This window comes from Lynx rufus, unplaced genomic scaffold, assembly GCF_022079265.1.
Source record: "Lynx rufus isolate CCGP_SWC_20201006 ecotype Redwood Valley unplaced genomic scaffold, mLynRuf1.p SCAF_7, whole genome shotgun sequence".
NCBI lineage: Eukaryota > Metazoa > Chordata > Mammalia > Carnivora > Felidae > Lynx > Lynx rufus.
Window position 1 is genome coordinate 11239221 of NW_025814889.1, and position 15450 is coordinate 11254670.

The 15450-nt window shown below is 44.1% G+C and overlaps 1 protein-coding gene across 4 annotated transcripts in view; it reads left to right on the forward strand.

The window, feature by feature from the left end:
- The window catches only part of CDC123 (cell division cycle 123), a 60673-nt gene extending 51670 nt beyond the window's left edge, over nt 1-9003 (forward strand). For all 4 annotated transcript variants that reach the window (XM_047066857.1, XM_047066860.1, XM_047066859.1 and 1 more), the window contains 3 exons: nt 3673-3801; nt 7778-7915; nt 8767-9003. In XM_047066857.1, the coding sequence (XP_046922813.1) occupies nt 3673-3801; nt 7778-7915; nt 8767-8793 (294 nt within the window). In that variant the 3' untranslated portion in view covers nt 8794-9003. The remainder of the gene's footprint in view (nt 1-3672; nt 3802-7777; nt 7916-8766) is intronic.
- Nucleotides 9004-15450: the final 6447 nt, after the last annotated feature.

Sequence of the window (15450 nt, forward strand, 5' to 3'; positions counted from 1 at the left end):
GGACGCTAAACCAACTGAGCCACCTAGGTGCCCCTCAGCTATCATTTCATATGTTATCTCTTTCTTTCTGGGTTCTGTCCTTTGGAAATCTGTTTAGAGGAATGTTAGTGCATCTCATTTTATCCTCATGTGTGCCAACTTTTTCTCTACCTCTTTTCTTTTTTTTTTTTTTTTTTTTTTTTTTAATTTTTTTTTTCAACGTTTTATTTATTTTGGGGACAGAGAGAGACAGAGCATGAACGCGGGAGGGGCAGAGAGAGAGGGAGACACAGAATCTGAAACAGGCTCCAGGCTCTGAGCCATCAGCCCAGAGCCCGACGCGGGGCTTGAACTCACGGACCGCGAGATCATGACCTGGCTGAAGTCGGACGCTTAACCGACTGCGCCACCCAGGCGCCCCTCTACCTCTTTTCTTTCCTGTACTGTGTTGTGTAATTTTCTCAGATACATCTGGTTTACATCTTTTAGCTGTGTCCAACTGGATACGTTTTAACCTTCCACTAAGTTTGAATTGTATTAGCTACATTTTGTCATTTCTGTAGGTTCCATTTGGTAACTTCAGTTCTGTGTATGTTTTTTTTCATAGTATCTTGCATCTTTGGGTTTTGATTTCTTTTATATTTTCAGTCTTTTAAAACTACTGCATTTTTTGATCAGAGTTTTTGAGAAATAATTTACATAGAGTAAAATTCATCCTTTTTAGGGTATAGTTCTGATAGTTTTGACAAGTATATCCAGTTGTATAATCACTGCTACAGTGAACATGTAGAACTCCATCACTCCCCCAAATTTCCTCATGACCCTCCCTATACCCTACCCCCTGGCAAACACTGCTCTGTAAAACCTTCTGAGTTTTAAACTTTTTAGTTGATAAAACATTTGTGTTGCTCAAAAGTTAAATCAATGTGAAAATATATGTAGAAAGTCTTAACCTCTTCCTCTGTATTCCTACAGGTTTACATTTATCAGTTTCTTATATATCTTTCCAGTATTTCTTTTTTTTTTTTTTTAATTTTTTTTTTTCAACGTTTATTTATTTTTGGGACAGAGAGAGACAGAACATGAACGGGGGAGGGGCAGAGAGAGAGGGAGACACAGAATCGGAAACAGGCTCCAGGCTCTGAGCCATCAGCCCAGAGCCTGACGCGGGGCTCGAACTCACGGACCGCGAGATCGTGACCTGGCTGAAGTCGGACGTCCAACCGACTGCGCCACCCAGGCGCCCCACTTTCCAGTATTTCTTGATGCAAAAACAAGCAGTGTACTTATTTTTTTCATCTTTCTTACAGAAGAGTTAGCATATGATATACACACTGCACCTTGCTTTATATACACATTTGTTTAAAACATTGTATTTTTTAGAGCTTTCCAGTTTCTTCCAATGGTGTAGTGTTTAATTTTGTGGATATACTATATAGTTTAGCTATTTTCCTGTCAATTAATACATAGCTTATTTCTAGTGTTTTACAAACTCCTGTGAACAATCCTGTGTGTGTGTGTGTGTGTGTGTGTGTGTGTGTGTGTCCCGGCCTGAACTCTTTGAATGAATAGATTCTGTGTTATTGATCTTTATGTTCAGTGCCTAGCAGTGTTTGGTGCATAGAGATTTATTTGGGCGGGTGAGGGGGTGGTTAGTTGGTGGATAAGTCAGCGTGACCACTCTTATCTGATGGATTGCCTAAAAACAGAATTTCTCAGGATGTCTTGTGCCTGAGATATCACATAAAAAACATGTTACAGCTATAAAATCCTCATTCTGATGGTTTGTTTCATACCTTATTACAGCTGGTTTCATTTTCCTTTAAAGTGGAGGCTGCCTTCTGAGCTACAGAACACACACTGCCAGCTGTCAGTCCTAACAGTGGTGGTCTACTTTGTTTTTTATTTGTTTTGCTTGTTTTTTATAGGATGGCATATTTTTAGTTTACGGAGCTTAACATTCCTATACTAACAAGTACGGTAGGGTTCCCCCCCCCCTTTTTAATAATGGGGTAGTTTTACTGGTTGTAAAAACTCAAGTAGAAAGAGTTTGGAGGTTAGAAAATACCTATTTTGTTAAAATAAATCCAGTATGTTAAAGACATCTTAGTAATCACCCCAAAGTAAAGCTAACATCACAGAAGAAGATGGTGAAAGGCTGACATTGCACATAGTCAAACAACATACAAGTGGTTGTAGAATCTCTGTGAGGAAACAACTCAAGTGGCAAGACTTACGGGCTTTCTCCTGGGGTTTGTATATAGTAGGAAACTTACCAAAAGGTGTGTGGTCCAAACTTCTTGTAATGGTTCTTGGCTACTTACTACATGTTTCTGATGTTTGAAACTAGTCCTAATAAGGTGTTTCATCTTTCTTAAAATTGTCCTGTAACCCGGATGAGAAACAGTGCTAGATATTAATAATGCCGGCTCGACAGTCCAGTTCCTGAGGTGTATGTAATTTTGTACACGCACATCCGATCAAGACGTGATTACATATTTACAGAAAAAATTAATTGCCAACAATAAAATGGTTCAGTTTTTTTTTTTAATTTTTTTTTTTAACGTTTATTTATTTTTGAGACAGAGAGAGACAGAGCATGAATGGGGGAGGGCCAGAGAGAGAGAGAGGGAGACACAGAATCCGAAACAGGCTCCAGGCTCTTAGCTGTCAGCACAGAGCCTGACACGGGGCTCGAACTCACGGACCGTGAGATCATGACCCGAGCCGAAGTTGGACGCTCAACCGACTGAGCCACCCAGGCGCCCCTGGTTCAGTTTTATAAATGTTTCCGTGAGAACAATCAAGAGGAACAATGATAAAGGTTTCAAGGAAACAATCTACTAAATGTCACATGGATCTGGTGGCTTTAATCTCTTGGCAGGATTTTCCAGATTTCCCAGGTGTGTTTCGTCAGTTACTCTGCTGCTTTATATACTAAGATGCACCTCCCTAACCTAACTCATGATCAGGTCAGAAGTATTCCTTCCTCGAGGCTAGAACCTATCCGATTGCCCACCACTACTCAGAACAGAAGACAGAAGTTTCTTTTAAAGATTGATCTGTTTTGTTTTGTTTTGTTTTGTTTTCATCTTCATGAGCCGCAAGCTCTATCATGCAGACAAAACAAATACTACATTAAGGCATCAAGGTTAGAGAGCACTGAGCATTTTCCGACGTCTTTCATATGTTTTTTTAAACCTCCTCCCCGCTTTGTAGCAGGCCCTTGAGGGTAAGGAGGGTGCTCTCAGATCTGCCGGCTCTTCCCTGCCTCCGCGTGGCTTCCTCTTGTCAGAGAAGTGTACAGACAGCCTTGAAAGCGTTCCAGTCATGCTGTTTTGGTGGAACCATTTTGTGAGATTGTCCTTTCTCCTGCTTGGGTTTTTTGACTTATAATTTCCGAGTGATTCCAGGCAGGAAGTTGACGTGTCTGCCTTCGTCGGGCCTTTGCTGTCCCAGGCCCCTTCTCTGCATTCAGCGGCAGCCTTCTCTCTGGGCCTGGCGCTGCTTTCTTTAGACAGGTGACCCTTTCTCAGCTGGGACCTGGAGGAACTGTCTTTTGAAATGAGTTAAAAGACTTTTAAGATTACCTTTCGGGTAAAATAATGTGAAGATCTTCCAGATAAGACAGATGACATATTGGAAGTGTTTGTTTTTTTTCCCTGCTTACTAAGTTTTCTCTCTTCACTCCAGGGGAAGGTGTGGCTGATTGACTTTAATCCATTTGGTGAAGTAACTGATTCACTGCTGTTTACTTGGGAAGAACTGATATCTGGAAGAAACTTAAAAGGTGATTTTAGTGAAGGAGAAGGCCTGGAGCAGGTAAGGGGATAAAAAGGATACCAGGAAACCTTATAATCTACTGAATAATGGCTTGCTTGTTCTTTAGGCACGAACACAGATTTGCCAATAGATACTTGCCTGTGGAGGTGACCAAAAAAGCGTGTGCGTTGTGATTCATTTGTTTAACATTATAAAAACAAATAATGATCACCTTTTATATATTTCCCTAGTTGTTTTTCTTTCTCTTGGCTCCTTCGGTCCTGCCCACATGGAAGAATCTTGACCCTGGGTCACTTTATATGTTGACGCTGATCCTAACCCCACCTGCTGACCCCTGAGAGAGCGAAACTGCAGGTGCTCTGCACCGTCTTTGCCCCATCGAGGGGGCCCTCCTGTGGTGTTTGCCTCACCAGCTTCCTCTTCCACCCACGGTGGCCATGCCGCACCTCTGCACACCCCTCACACCTCCTTGCGCATCATCCCTTTCCTCCTCAGCAGATGATTCCACGTCCCTCACAGGAAGAAAATCTGGTGTGAATTGACTCCATGTAATTGTCCTCGAACCAACAAGCATCCCTGCGTCCCTCCTCCTGAGTCTAACAGCATGCCGCTCCTTCCTGCCTCTTCTGATACCCATGCTGCCGTTCACTCCTTCCTGTCCCTGTTCTCTTCTGTACCCGCCCTCCATCTGTGTTCGCACATCTTCTGTCCTAATAGACAAACGCCTTTTAACACCATGTCTTCAGCCAGCCCTTCTGTCTCATCTTCACAGCCAGACTTTCTTTGAACAACACCTTTGTGTGGCTTTTTTCTACTTAGAAAATTAATACATGCCCCTTTTTTTAATGTTTATTTTTGAGAGAGAGAATGAGTACAAGCCAGGAAGGGGCAGAGAAAGGGAGATAGAGGATCCGAAGCAGGCTCTGCGCTGTCAGCTCAGAGCCCGATGTGGGGCTCAAACTCAAAAACCATGAGATCGTGGGGTGCCTGGGTGTGGCTCAGTCGGTTGAGCGTCCAGCTTCGGCTCAGGTCATGATCTCCCAGTTCGTGGGTTCAAGCCCCGCATCCGGGCTCTGTGCTGACAGCTCAGAGCCTGGAGCCTGCTTCGGATTCTGGGTCTCCCTCTCTCTGCCCCTCCTCGGCTTGCATTCTGTCTGTCTCTCTCTCAAAAATGAATAAACATTAAAAAACAAAAACAAAACAAAACAAAAAACCCATGAGATTGTGACCTGAGCCCAAGTCGGATATTTAACTGGGCCACCCAGGCGCCACAGCCCATGCCCATTTTTAAAGAGAATTCTGAAATTGCCCGTAATCCTACCACCTTGAGAACCATGGTTTATATTTTTGTATATCATATTTGGTATGTATAACATATCTGTAAATATATATACAAACTTTTTAAATGAGAACATTACTACCTCCCTGTTACCTTATGTATATTTTTTATATCGTTTTTACAAAGTCGTGTTTCTACCTGTTCATTTTCAAGGACAGAATTAGATTGCCATCCTTACCACTTCCGTTAACATCAGTGCGGGCATGTTTCTGTAGGCACCTACACTCACATTTCCCACTAGTGGGACTGTAGCAGCCTCACTCATGCTAGCGTGTGACCTGCTTTTTGTAGCTGCTCAGTAGTTGTGCATCTGGCGGCCGGCTTCCTTCCCTGGCCACCTCTGCCTGCTGCTTCCCACCTGTGCGCCCTCCACCCACTGCCAGGGTGCCCCCGTCCCTGCCGCTCCACGGAAACCGCACCCAGCAGGGGCTCCACTGACCCGTTGTCGATGCCAGTGGACGATGCACCGCCCTTTTCTCACTTAACCTCTCGGCAAGTGTTACCCCTCTGGGTTTTCACCACACTCTTCCCTCGGTTTCCGTGACACAAGCTCTCCTCCCGGCCTTCTTTTCTGCTTTTCTGGCGGCCGCCTCGCCTTCATTGTGCGCATCTTATCTCTTGTCTCCGTCTGAAAGGCTTCTTTTCATCCTTTCTCTGTCCTGGGCCCTCTGGGGCCCTGTTCTTCTGGATGTGGCTCAGATGGTTATTTTCCCTGTCATGGCTCTTGCCCTGCTGTGTCGTACTTCCCTGTGTCCAGCCTCAGATTGTAAGTTTCTGAGCACAGGGGTAGTATCTCTCGTGTTCTCCGCAGATCTGTGCAGCTTGGCACAATTCTGGCACAGCGGATTTTTGTGGAATTAACGAGTGCAGGAATTTTCTTTGTGCTGGCATCTTAGATTTGGGGGCCATTCAATCTGAGCGTCAAGGAAAGAGAATGTAAATTATTCAGCACAGGGTTATTTTTAAAGATGAGGGACACAGTCAGTGGATAGAAACAGTTTGTACAAAATTCACTCTATGATCCAAATCTTTTCTTTCTTTTTAATTTAAACAACATTATATTGGAGGTCGGGGGAGGACAGGGAACAAGAACTGGCTCCTGCTTTTTCCCCGGTGTCATGTCCTGCTGTCTCCCCATCCTTACTCCCCACCGCTAGAGAACCGGCTTTCCTTCTGGGCCTCGCAGTCCCCCCTGGCTGTGCCCACTGCCTTTCAGGCCATGCTCAGTCCCTGTCCGAGTCCCCAGACCTCACGAGGCTGCTTTCGTCCTGCTCTTCAGTCCCCGTGGCCCCTCCTCAGCAAGGTCTTACCATCCTGGTGAAGTAGCCTGTGTTCTCCTCATATTATGGCACCCGGATGTTGTGTTTTTCTAACACCTCTTACTATCTGAAATGACCTTGCTGTTGTAGTTATTTGCTTGTTTATTGGCTGGCTGCCAGTCTGGTTTACCAGTTGATCTTCTATACCTAGGACAAGGTGAGCACCACGTGGATGTTTCCTAAGTATTTGTCAGATGATTGGTCTGTCTGTCATAAGATACGGCCTGCTTTCTAGGGCTCTGCGGTCCTGTTCTACTCCAGTTCGTGGCCTGTCTCCATCTGCTGGACCCCATTCATCCCTCACCTAGATATTTGCCACCCAGGAAGTCCAAACCCGAGGCCTTCTGTCTCTGAAATCCTTTTTTGGCACAAGGCAACGTGTAAATATTAAATGCAAGACTCTAAGCAAGTACGTTGAAGAATGTGAAGACTTGTTAAATGTGAAACTCAAATTTGCAGTTTTCCATAGGTGCTGAGAGAGATAAATAAGTAAGTTAAATGACTAAGAGAAGCACAAAAGTGTAGGGTCCAGGGCAGTACTTCTCAACTGTGCACCTGTACAAAATGATAATACTGAGAAAGCACTCCAGCCTGCGTGAGATTGCTCAAGGCCAGAGAGAACTAGCCATAGGCCTCGGGCCCATTCTGGGGCTAAGGAACCCATAACCCATATGCAGGACACAGTGGCTGGTAGCATCTAGGGCTTGACCATAGCTCTCCATGAGGACACTGTTTTCAGATACTATGTGTTTATTTTCCAGTGAACATGTGGAAGTATTCTCTTTTTTTTTTTTTTCCTGTTTATTTTGAGAGAGAGTGTGCGCATGAGTGGAGGGAGAGGACAGAGAACAAGAATCCCAAGCAGGCTCCGTGCTGTCAGTGCAGAGCCCAGCATAGGGCTCGATCTCACAGACTGTGAGATCATGACCTGAGCCAAAACCAAGAGTCGGATACTTAACTGACTGAGCCACCCAGGCACCCCCATGTGGAAGTTTTCTTAAAATCTTGGTGTTTCTTTCACTTCAGAATCTTATTTTCTGGGGTACGTGGGTGGCTCAGTCGGTTAAGTGTCTGACTCTTGATTTTGGCTCAGGTCACAGTTGTGAGAAGGAACCCCAAGTCAGGCTCCTTGCTGGGAGTGGAGTCTGCTTAAGATTCTCTCTCTCTCTTCCTCTGCCCCCTCTCTGCTTGTTCGCACATGTGTACATACACGGTCACACTCAAAAAAAGTTTTATTTTCTTCCTTACCTCATACAGAAGGGAACATGAAATTGTTATACTAGGATCTTTGTCACTTTGACGAATAGACTTAAAAAGATAATTTTTCACAGACTTTCCCCTTTTTTTCTTTGTACAGGATTCTCCAGCTTTCCGTTGCACAAACAGTGAAGTGACAGTTCAACCAAGTCCCTATCTGAGTTACCGACTTCCCAAGGACTTTGTAGACCTGTCTACTGGGGAGGATGCTCACAAACTCATAGATTTTCTTAAACTGGTAAAGTATATATATACTTAGTACACATACGTGTACACCTTTGTTTTCAAATTTTCAAATTGACTTTGTAATATTTCATTTTAGTTATATATAGTACCTAGGTTTTATTTGGTGATTATGAATTAATTGGGCAGAATTACTGAGGTCATCTTATAAAGAAATATATGAAGTAAGCTGAAAGAATTAATTCGCTTAGAATGATAGGAAATGTGTTTTATGTTTATGCTTTTTGAATAATTTTCACAGTACTTCTGACTTCTTTTTTAAAATTTTTTTAGTGTTTATTTATTTTGAAAGAGAGGTAGAACACAAGCAAGGAGGGGCAGAGAGAGAGGGAAACAAAATCCAAAGCAGGCTCAGGGCTCTGAGCTATCAGCACAGAGCCCAATGCAGAGCTTGAACTCAACGAACCATGAGATCATGACCTGAGCCAAAGTCTCATGTTTAACTGACTGAGCCACCCAGGCGCCCCATAATACTTCTGATTTGGAAGGAAGTCTGTATACTGTTATTGGGCTAAGAGAAGATCCAGCTCTCTGCTGTGGTTATTTGGCAGGGGAGGGGGGGGGGGGGAATATGTGTATTTGTACTTGTGTGTTTCTGTGTGGGAATGTTTGCGCATGTGGAAGAAAGTCAAGTATTCAAATAGCTGAGGGTAATGTGCCCAGGAGCCAAAGTGATAAACTAGTCCGGTGAATTAGTTAAGGCATATTTTTCCGTCATGATTTTCAATCATATCTTTGACCAGGGCCTCTAGAAAATTATATTTGCTGACAGAAAAAGTGATCTTGGCTGAACATATATCCCCAGTAGAATGTGCTGTTTTAATGTATCTTGGTTTCCCTTGACAGAAAAGAAATCAGCAAGAGGATGACTGATTAGAGTGCCAGAGTTAAGTCCGAGGTAAAGAGGAGACCACCTTGGTGTCAAAAGGCTGCTCTGAGCTCGCAACTTCTGTTCCCCCTCTTGGGTCAGGGTGGGAGACAGTGTGAAATCAATAGCTTTTTATATCCATGTATATTAAGCTGGAAGAAAATGGAGGGACTTTGCTACCTGTAAAAATAAATAATAAATAGATCTTAAACATAGGAAAGCATACTGTTCTGATGATAAAATACCTTCTGTGAAATACCTCACTCTTTTGGCTCAGTCTGTTTAGATTTACCGATGTTTCTTGTGCTGTTTTTATACCTATTGGGTAGATGGGCGAATTTATATTTGTTATACAGAAATGGGTTCTTGTTTAATCATTACTTTTTCACAGAAAAAAGTTGAACCTTCTATTACTGTAGAAAATATTTTTCCTACTTTGAGAGAATTTTCATATAAGTTTTCTACTGGTTTATCTTTGGTTTGTGTGTCGGTAAAATAATACAGACTTACTTCTCAAGCTATCACATAACCTTGAAAATGTCAGTATATTACAACTAGTCTAATATGTATTAGTAAAATGATCACAGAGTTAGAATTTGGCCTTTTTAAAAAATACCGGAATTTTGGGGAGGTAAGTTCACTTAGGCCACCATTTTAGTAATTATTCTTCAGTGCCCTAACTGATGATGAGGATATCATCAATACTAATTTACTTAGTATTTACTATATACTGAGACACTCTGCCATGTGATCTTTGTGTATTGTTTTACATTGTGGAACAGTTTGAAGGAAATCATTCCTAGGGTATCTATGTAGTGTGTATGAAGGAATATTTTACTAGTTGGAGGTATGTTTTTCAACTTAGGAGAGCACATATGAATGTTCCCATAGGAAGGTAGGGAAATGGAGCAGAGTTTCCCCTTTCCGTTTGGTTAAGGCAGATTATACATAATGAAGAAAGGTATTTCTTTTTTGGTTATCTCAAATTGTAGCTTTTTGTGTGGTTTCTCAGTTGCAATCACTTGGATATTAGTATTTTAAATACAAAATACAAATATCAACTTGTGATCTTTGTACTCAGTATATCATATGCCATTTCTGAGGCCAGTTGTCTGGAATTGAGGTGCTTTAAAATATTTTTGGTTTTTAAATAAACTGCTCATGAGGGACTTAACTGTTAACTCATAATGGAGGGATTTATAATCATGAGTTGATTTAAACTTAGCTCTGGAAGCGGGCTTTGTCAAGGTGGTACTTCACCAGCCCAAAAGAAAAAAAAATAGTTGATATATTTTAATATCAATTGAAAAAATTGGACTATAAGTAATAAAAAGACTGAAGCAAAATTTGGCAAATCTTTTATAAAAAGCACAATTCTTGGTGCAAAACTCACTAAATTTTTGCATTAATTTTCCTGAGGCATTATTGAGTTCAACTCTCACTTCACTTTTAAAAATGTGACTTTTCTACATTGTCCCCATAGTGTATTTAATTTTGGCTGATTATCCTGATGTGAATAGTAAATACAGGATAATATGCAGGAAATATTCTCCTCGGTTGAAATATCATTTTTGCCTCCTAAAGATTAGTTTTGAGTATCTTTTTATTTTATTGACATTATCTGTCCTTTTTTTGAGGTACCTCAGGTTTGTGCTTGAATTTAGGAAGTGAATTCATTAGCTCGGTTCTGAAATCCTACCTTCTGAAGAGAAGACTTTGCATCTGTTTAGTCAGATTGGGACAAACATGTTTACTTTGTGCTACAGAACGGTAGCATGTAGGATGGGCCTCCAGTATAGCGCATGTTGCCAAAAAGTTGTGGTTTTTTCCGTTTCTTTTTAAATGTTTCTCTATTTTGAGAGAGGAAGAGGGAGTATAAGCAGGGGAGGGACAGAGAGAGAGGGAGAGAATTGGAAGCAGACTCATTGATGTCGGCGCAGAGCTCGATGCTCACAAACCATGAGATCATGACTTGAGCAAAAATCAAGAGTCTGGCGCTGAGCCACCCAGGCACCCTCAAAAGTTCTGTTTTTAAAATTTTTTTTTTTCAACGTTTTTATTTATTTTTGGGACAGAGAGAGACAGAGCATGAACAGGGGAGGGGCAGAGAGAGAGGGAGACACAGAATCGGAAACAGGCTCCAGGCTCTGAGCCAACAGCCCAGAGCCTGACGCGGGGCTCGAACTCACGGACCGCGAGATCGTGACCTGGCTGAAGTCGGACGCTTAACCGACTGCGCCACCCAGGCGCCCCAAAAGTTCTGTTTTTAAGTCTCGCGTTGATGTGCATTTTCTGAGTTCTCATAAAGTTTTCCCATCTACTCAGTCATTTCTCTTTCTGATAATTGAGGACTGTGTCAAAAAAACAAACAGAAATGTTACATGATTGGGTTTTTTGGCTTGCTTTCTTACCTATAAGTTCGGTGAATAATAACCGTAAGTTCATGCATTTGTGAAATGAGAGCCCATGCAACACTTTTCATATAGTGTGTTGTACTTACTAAGCCCCCCAACACATGGTAGCCGTCATTATTATTATGCTTTGCAGACCTAGTACGCTAAAGGCAAGTTCGTTCGTTCGTTCTTTTTTTTTTTTTTTTTTTGGTGGGTTTTTTCTTTGAGAGACAGCACATGCGTGTGTGCCTGTGGGAGAGGGAGAGCGAGAATCCCAAAGCAGGCTCAGCACCATCAGCGCAGAGCCAGCTGCGGGGATCCATCTGGCAACTGTGAGATCATGACCGGAGCCTAAATTAAGAATTGGCGCCCAAGCGTTGGAGCCACCCAGGCCACCCGAGGCAGGTGGTTTTTTAATAGAATCAAGAAAATTTTGAGTGGTAGAGGACTTTAGAGATTGTTCAGCCCAGTTTCTTTTCCTTTTACCCTCCTTCCCTCCTCCCTGCCCTTTTCCCCCCCTTTCTTCATTTTTTAACACAGCAGAAAACTGCTGCCCAGAGAAGTTAGGGCTTGTCCAAAATTGTAGCAGAATCGGGGCCATGAAAGAACTTTTCTAATGCTGTTCTCTAAGGGTTTTTAGCCTAATATTTTCTATAGATAAGTTTCATCCAGAACAAATTATTATTTTAATAATGGAATTTTCAAAAAAATTTTTGAGTACACTTAGACACAAGGTTACATTAGTTTCAGGTGCACAACATAGTGATTCCACAGATTTATACATGATGTTGTGTTTACCACAAGTGTATGTAGCCGGGATTTTTTTTTTTTCCCAATAAAAGTTAAGTACAAATTCACCTCACATTTGTGTGGAAGAATTTGATGAAAAGAGTGCGGAAATTAAATGAAATCAGCGTCTTTAAAAGATGAATTCAGTTTCATGTTTATATTAACCAGGCTGATCTTGAGAGGTGACAGTGACTTTTAGACATTTTAAAGACAGAATTTCTCTGTGATTGTTCCTTGGTTCCCACGTGGCGCTGGCTCCTAGAACCCAGCGTCGGTAAGGGACGCCGGGAAGTAAGGGACGCCGGGAAGTGACGGCGGGCTGGCCGCGCACACGCAGCGCGGGGGTCCTGCGAACGCGCGGAGAGGCATGCGAAGGACACGCGGCCGCACAGAGGCGGCGGGCAGCCCGCGGGTCTGGCACGCATGACCTCGAGAGCACGCAGGCACACGCGGCTCTTTTCGGTCAAGGGAAACCAAACCACAGCCACCCTCGCAAGTGCACACAGGCTGCGTGATAAGCCCGTCAGGTAAGAGTGCTGCCGCAGCGACTCGTCCCTCGTCCCTCGGGCCGACCCTCCCCGGGCAGGACCGTGTCAGGTGCCGTGTGGGCGTCTGGGCCGTCCTGCCTCACGGACCCCGCCAGGTGGCCCAGCAGCCGCGGAGGCGGGCACTGTGTGTGGCGAGTAAAGGGCTGTGGACAGAGACGTCCGCTCTGGTGAGAAGGAAGCCCCGGGGTGGCGCTAAGTAAGGGCGACCTGGGGCTGAGGAGAGCCCAGCCCAGTCTTGAGGTGGGAGTGGGGTGGGGGCAGGGCAGGGACGCCGCAGGCAGGGGGGGGGGGGACCACGCGCACGCGCCCGCCGAGACGGGAGAGGCCGCGGGGGTGGAGGGACCTGCCCAGCGTCTGAGGTGTGAGGATTTCACGCTCACGGCCCCCGCGGGGTGGGAAGCCGGGGCGGGGTTTTAAGCGAGGAAGAGAGATGGTCTAGTTTAGGTGTTTGAAGTGCTTTTCTGGTTTCTGTGTGGAAAGCGGATCAGTCGGGAGAAGGGTGCCTCATGGTGATAATGTGGCTCCGTCGACGGGCCGATGGGGGCGTGGCCGAGGGGGGGTGTGGGCGGCAGGGGGGGCAGGAAGGGTGGGAATCGGGAAATGGGGGCGGCCTCGAGGGGAACCCAAAGGGCCAGTGGTTGCACGGCCGAGGGGGAGCCTGGGCGGCAGGGAGGGGGCGGGAAGGGCGGGAGGAACCCAGGTTCTGGGTTTGAGCCGTCAGGCGCGACGTAATGTGGTTTGTCTAACGGGAAAGACGAAAAGACGAGGGAAATCGAAATGCTGGTCTTGGACACGAACTCGAGATTCCAGTGACTGACCCACACAAGGATGTGGAGACACAGCGGATTCCACCGTTGGAGCTTGTGTGCAAGGAGCCGTGGGGGGTCGGGAAGGCACGCAGGGCGCCCGCGACGGCGGTCCAGCGATGGCTCTGTGTTCAGCTGGGTGGGACACGGCTAGCGGGTTGAATATACCAGAACAGTTGTGCTTATGTATTAGGAGTAGTAATAAGACTTACTGTGGGCAGTGTGAATATACAATGGTTACTCTTACTGACTTTGACGTGTCAAGTACAACTCTCTCTCTTCACACAATAAAGTTGATAATATATGGCAGTATAATTATGTTGAGATTCTCTGAGCATTATTAATTTTATGAAAGCCTCAGTGGGAACCACATATGACTTACATTGTATTTGCCGCATCACTGGTTTTCTTTCTTCTTTTTTTTTTTTTATAAAACTTTTCCCCCTACTTTATTTTTTCCTTTCCTTTTTTTTTAAATTTTGTTTTTTAAAATTTATATCCAAATTACCATATAGTGCAACAATGATTTCAGGAGTAGATTCCTTAGTGCTCCTTACCCATTTAGCCCTTCCCCCCTCCCACAACCCCTCCAGTAACCCTCAGTTTGTTCTCCATGTTTATGAGTCTCTTCTGTTTTGTCCCCCTCCCTGTTTTTATTTTTTATTTTTAATTTTTTTTAATTTTTTTTTCAACGTTTATTTATTTTTGGGACAGAGAGAGACAGAGCATGAACGGGGGAGGGGCAGAGAGAGAGGGAGACACAGAATCGGAAACAGGCTCCAGGCTCCGAGCCATCAGCCCAGAGCCTGACGCGGGGCTCGAACTCCCGGACCGCGAGATCGTGACCTGGCTGAAGTCGGCCGCTTAACCGACTGCGCCACCCAGGGGCCCCGCCCCTCCCTGTTTTTTATATTATTTTTGTTTCCCTTCCCTTATGTTCATCTGTTTTGTCTCTTAAAGTCCTCATATGAGTGAAGTCATATGATACTTGTATTTCTCTACTTTCACTTAGCATAATATCCTCCAGTTCCACCCACGTAGTTGCACATGGCAAGATTTCATTCTTTTTGATTGCCGAGTAATACTCCATTGTATGTATATACCACATCTTCTTTATCCATTCATCCATCGATGGACATTTGGGCCCTTTCCTTACTCTGGCTATTGTTGATAGTGCTGCTATAAACATGGGGGTGCATGTACCCCTTCAAAACAGCACACCCGTATCCCTTGGATAAATAGTAGTGTGATTGCTGGGTCATAGGGTAGTTCTATTTTTAATTTTTTGAAGAAACTCCTTACTGTTTTCCACAGTGGCTGTACCAGCTTGCATTCCCATGCATCACTGATTTTCTTGACTCTTTGAGACTCGTGTTTAATATGTCGAGTTCTTAGGTGGATTATCTCCCCATGTATTATTCATGGACTTTTAGTCAAGTAAAGACTTAAATGGATTTCTCCTGCGAATTACAAGTGGCCTGCCCTCGATTCTTGAAAAAACGTCTATAAAATGTCAGCACTGACTTTGGAACCAGGCAAGCAGCTGAGGAGTCAACTACCCATTCATAGTTGTATATACAAGCAATCATTGGGAAATTGAGTGTAAATAACCTTACAACCTTCTAAATGAGCTACCGCGATGCTTAATAATTTGAGGAGAAATGGATTTCTCTGAGAATCTGGTGGAAGCTATGGGCTTGCCTGAGGTGGTCTTAGACCCCAGATTAAGAATCCCTGGTTTGAAGCCACATAGGATCAGACTGGAAGCCAAGGCTTCTGTAGTTGTAAGAATGGGACCATTTCATAATGTGTAGTGTACCTGCACTTTTAACTTAAGAGTTTCTAACTTTACTAGTTTCTAACAATGGTGTTTACGTAATTAATTCATTTATAGTGCATCCCCTTCAGATTGTCAGTTCTCATAAAGTAAACTGTGTGTTAGAATTCAATCAGAGAATGGCCCCTGGGTGGCTCAGTCGGTTGAGCGTCCAACTTCGGCTCAGGTCATGATCTCACAGTTCGTGGGTTTGAGCCCCACGTCGGGCTCTATGCTGATGGCTCGGAACCTGGAGCCTGCTTCAGATTCTGTGTCTCCCTCTCTCTCTGCTCCTCCCCTGCTCATGCTC